The sequence below is a fragment of the Sinocyclocheilus anshuiensis genome, unplaced genomic scaffold (assembly GCF_001515605.1).
Source record: "Sinocyclocheilus anshuiensis isolate Anshui unplaced genomic scaffold, SAMN03320099.WGS_v1.1 scaffold714, whole genome shotgun sequence".
In the NCBI taxonomy this organism is placed as follows: Eukaryota; Metazoa; Chordata; class Actinopteri; order Cypriniformes; family Cyprinidae; genus Sinocyclocheilus; species Sinocyclocheilus anshuiensis.
This window is the reverse complement of record NW_015546068.1, coordinates 730591-734616: the sequence shown is the minus strand read 5'-3', so window position 1 is coordinate 734616 and position 4026 is coordinate 730591. Positions and strand designations below refer to the sequence as shown.

The 4026-nt window shown below is 30.0% G+C and overlaps 1 protein-coding gene across 1 annotated transcript in view; it reads right to left on the bottom strand.

The window, feature by feature from the left end:
- LOC107699624 (bicaudal D-related protein 1-like) overlaps window positions 1-4026 on the bottom strand; it is a 36033-nt gene that overhangs the window by 3198 nt on the left and 28809 nt on the right. Inside the window, exon 9 of the mRNA XM_016500942.1 lies at window positions 2605-2725. Within this exon, the coding sequence (XP_016356428.1) occupies window positions 2605-2725 (121 nt within the window). The remainder of the gene's footprint in view (window positions 1-2604; window positions 2726-4026) is intronic.

Below are 4026 nucleotides of genomic sequence, written 5' to 3'. Positions count from 1 at the left end.
TACACCTAGGATGCATCGGGGGTGAGTAAAACGCAGCCTAATTTTTATTTTTGGGTGAACTAACCCTTTAACCTTTTGTTGTTTTTTTAATATTTTTTCTAAGTTCAATTTATTAAATGTTTGTATTTATTGCCTGTGAGACTGATATTGCTATAAATATAAATACAACCAACCAACCAACCAACATCATGTACAATAGTAGCCTGAAACAATGACTAAATATATATTTGATTATTAAATATAATATTTGATTATTGCTTAAAATTAACATGAAGAGTACAGTCTAGGTGACGTCATTTTAGTGCACATTTTGATTTGTGAAAATAACAAAACATTTCTTGTGTTAAAATAGCGTGCATTTATGAATTGTGTGCTGTAAGATAAGTCAATAAGGTCAGTGTTGACTTCATGTTGACTTTAAACATAAAAGGCAAAAGGAGAGAAAAGCAGACAGAGAGACAGAGGCTGACCGCTGCTATTCACTACAGTTCAGCATCATTAAAAGCTCATTCACTGCTACTGAGGTCAGTGTTAATGAATGTCTTTTCACAGAACGAGGGTTACCATCTTATGTTAGCACAAAATGACATCTTCTGCAATGCTTCATGGGATGAATAGTTAATGTATTCCCCTATAATTTGTATTTTACCCTATAATTTACATCTTTTACCTTTGCATTTGTTTCTAATATGCATTTTTATTTTCTAACACAATTTTGTAATGTGACTGATCTCAGAGCTGAAACACTCAGATGCAGACTTGAATGCCTGACCAAGGCACGGCAAGCATGCAGTCCTGATGTACTCGACCTTCTGATCATGATGTCCACTTTGTTTGACAGAAAGCCATTTTAAATCATTCAGGATATGACGTTACAACCAAGCCACCATTGATTACTTTTGACTCTTTCCCTTAAATAACACAAATTCAACCTTTCAAAGAAGGTGGTGCCCCAAGTAATATTAAAAATGATCTTCTATTGCAAATTCATAATTTCAGGGAAAATGGATTGTATGTATACAAATGCTACAGTTAAAACTTGTGATTTTAACCTTATAAAAGTTATAAGTTAACTTTATTAAATTAAGTTGCTTTACCGTACAGTTTTGTAATGTGACTGATCTCAGAGCTGGATGTTTGAGCAGAAACTCTCTAACCAAGTGTGCAGATGCAGACTTGAATACTTGACCAAGCCATTGCAAGCATGCAGTCCTGTTGTACTTAACATTCTGATCACGATGTCCACTTTGTTTGACAAAAAGCCATTTTAAATATATATATATATGAATATATATATATATATATATATATATATATATATATATATATATAAAATATATTTTAAAAGACAATATACTGTATGTAATGCTTTTAGAGGTTTTTTTTTTTTTACAATAAAGTTCTAGTAGTCAGTAAAGTCAGTGTTGTGTTCATATCATTGATATACTATTATAGTTTTTGTTAATATTTGAATTATTATTTTTATATGTCCTGGTTTTATTTGAAAGTTTCTATAAAGTTTTTGTTTTTCATTTAGTTTCTAGCTGAAATAAAATGTTTAATTTTTATATTTTATTGTTATTTGCTTAACCTTAATAAATTAAGCTGCCTTACCATATATAAAGAAAATATATATTATATATTCCAAGACAATATATGTAATGTTTTTAGAGTTCAGTAGTCAGTGTTGCTTTAGTATCATTGACATACTATTATAATATATAATTTTTATAATTTTGTTTATATCTGAATTAGAATTCTTTATATGTTCTGGCTTTATTTTAATTTTAAATTGTTAGTTTTTTTTTTTTTGGTTTTTGTCATTATTATTTTTTTTAATGTCTAGTTTTTATGCGTTTTTTTATTTTAGTTTAGTTTCTAGCTGAAATAGAATGTTTAATTTTTATATTTTATTGTAATTTGCTTAACCTTATTAAATTAAGCTGCCTTACCATATATAAAGTACATTATATCTTTATATTTTCTGTAAAGCTGCTTTGCAACCATTTGCATCGTGAAAAGCGCTATACAAATAAACTCGAATTGAATTGAATATCTTACAAGACAATACATGTAATGTTTTTTTATTTTATTTTACAGTAAAATTCTAGCTCAGTAGTCAGTAAAGTCAGTGTTATTTTAGTATCATTAATATACTATTATAGTTTCAGTCTATATTTTAATTAGATTTTTTTTTAATATATTTTCTGTTTATTTTCATTTTAAACTTTCTGTAATTTTGTGTATTTTATCATTTTTATTTGCTTTTTAATATGTCTAGTTTTTATAAAGTTTTTTTTTATTTAGTTGAAATAAAATAAGTTTATTTGTCATAAAACTTTACTTTACTTAATGTTTATTTTAGTTAATAATAATAACCCTGGTACTTGTGTTATTATGATGTATGGAATTTCTCTTGTTTAGCTAGTGTTTGCATTCACATTTTATTTATTATTATTTCTAGATACTTCCAGAAACCCAGACTGTTGAAAGAGTGCACTTTATAGGCACATCAGCTTTTTGACGGACCATTTTCTTTCAGGCTGATCTGATCTGAGGTCAGAGGTGTTTTGTGTGCACTGTGTGTGTGTGAGGGAAACCAACCTGCCAGGCTTCTAACTGCTGAGACAGGTTGAGTTTCTGCTGTATCGCATCCAACAGCTGACTGTTCAAAGACATGATGTCTATCTTACACTTCGCCAGCTCCATCTCCACGGCTTTCTTCCTGTAACAGGGAAAAGAAGAGTTACTAGAACGGCATCTGAGGTTAATGTTACAGGCTGCAGAAACTCATATGTGTAAAAACAAAAATAATTTTTCTGAGATTAGACATGTTTATTGAACACAAGACTTCTAAAGGATTATTCTCTCTCGCTCTGTCTAATGTAGCTGTACAAAACTGCAGAAAATGACCCTTTTGAGATGTTCTCACAAGGAAAATGAGTTCATAAAGATACTGAATAATGTCTTTATTCCCATCTAAAAATGAAAACAGTTGTATTTTAGTGGTTAGTGGTGTTAGTAGTTTTTAGTTGCATTGCTATATGCAGTTGCTCACTGGTAAAATAGTCAATCTGATCAAGCCACAACTTGAGGAATTATTCATATCTGTAGCTGTGCAGAATGAGCCTTGTGAAAAACAAGTGTGCTTAATTGTATTGAATGTGCACTTGTAATTAAAAAAGTTAAAAACTTTACTTCCAGATAATACAACATTAATGAAATAAAAGGCTACTTAAGTGCACTTATAAAAAGGTACACTTTGAAGACTATATATTTCTTAACAAACGTAAGTACACTTTCAACAAGTTCATTTGGAATATAATATAACATTCAAACTTAAGTTTGACTTTAAAGTGCATTTATATTTTTACGTTTTAAAGTTGTGCTTTAAAGAAGTATGCTTATTTGCACACAAAATACTTACTAACATACTAAATCACATGTAAAATACTTGATTACAATTTTAACTGTAGTGTGTTATTCAGTATTACATTTAAAGTTAAAACTGCAAGTTAATCATTACAAATGTGTAAATACAAATATTTAAATACATGACACAATATTCAACAGAAAAAAACGGTTCAATCTTTAAAAAAAAAACTTTAAAAGAATATACTTAAAGTCCCCATGAAATCAAAATGAAAGTTTTTTGGGTGTTAGTATCAATATGTTAGTCTTTGGGTTATCTATAAGGCAGTGTGCTCCAAAACAGTGATAAAATTCGCATTTAGAAGATATAAGCATTCAAAGCTTGCAGTTCGTCACTTCCGCCAAAACGGCTCAACGATTTTTTTGACGTCACATCGTACTTCAGCTTCTCATCAAACTTTCTGTCCAATCAAATGCTCTCTAGAATCCGAAGCCCCGCCCCCTACACTATAAAATAGACGCTGAAGCCGCGGCTGAAATCGGTCACTTGTGCACAGAATTAGTATTTTCTGTACAGTGAATGGCACGTAGTGCACTATATAGGGGACAGGGAACGATTCAAACAGTGTAAATATGCTTTCCATTGAGGAAAAG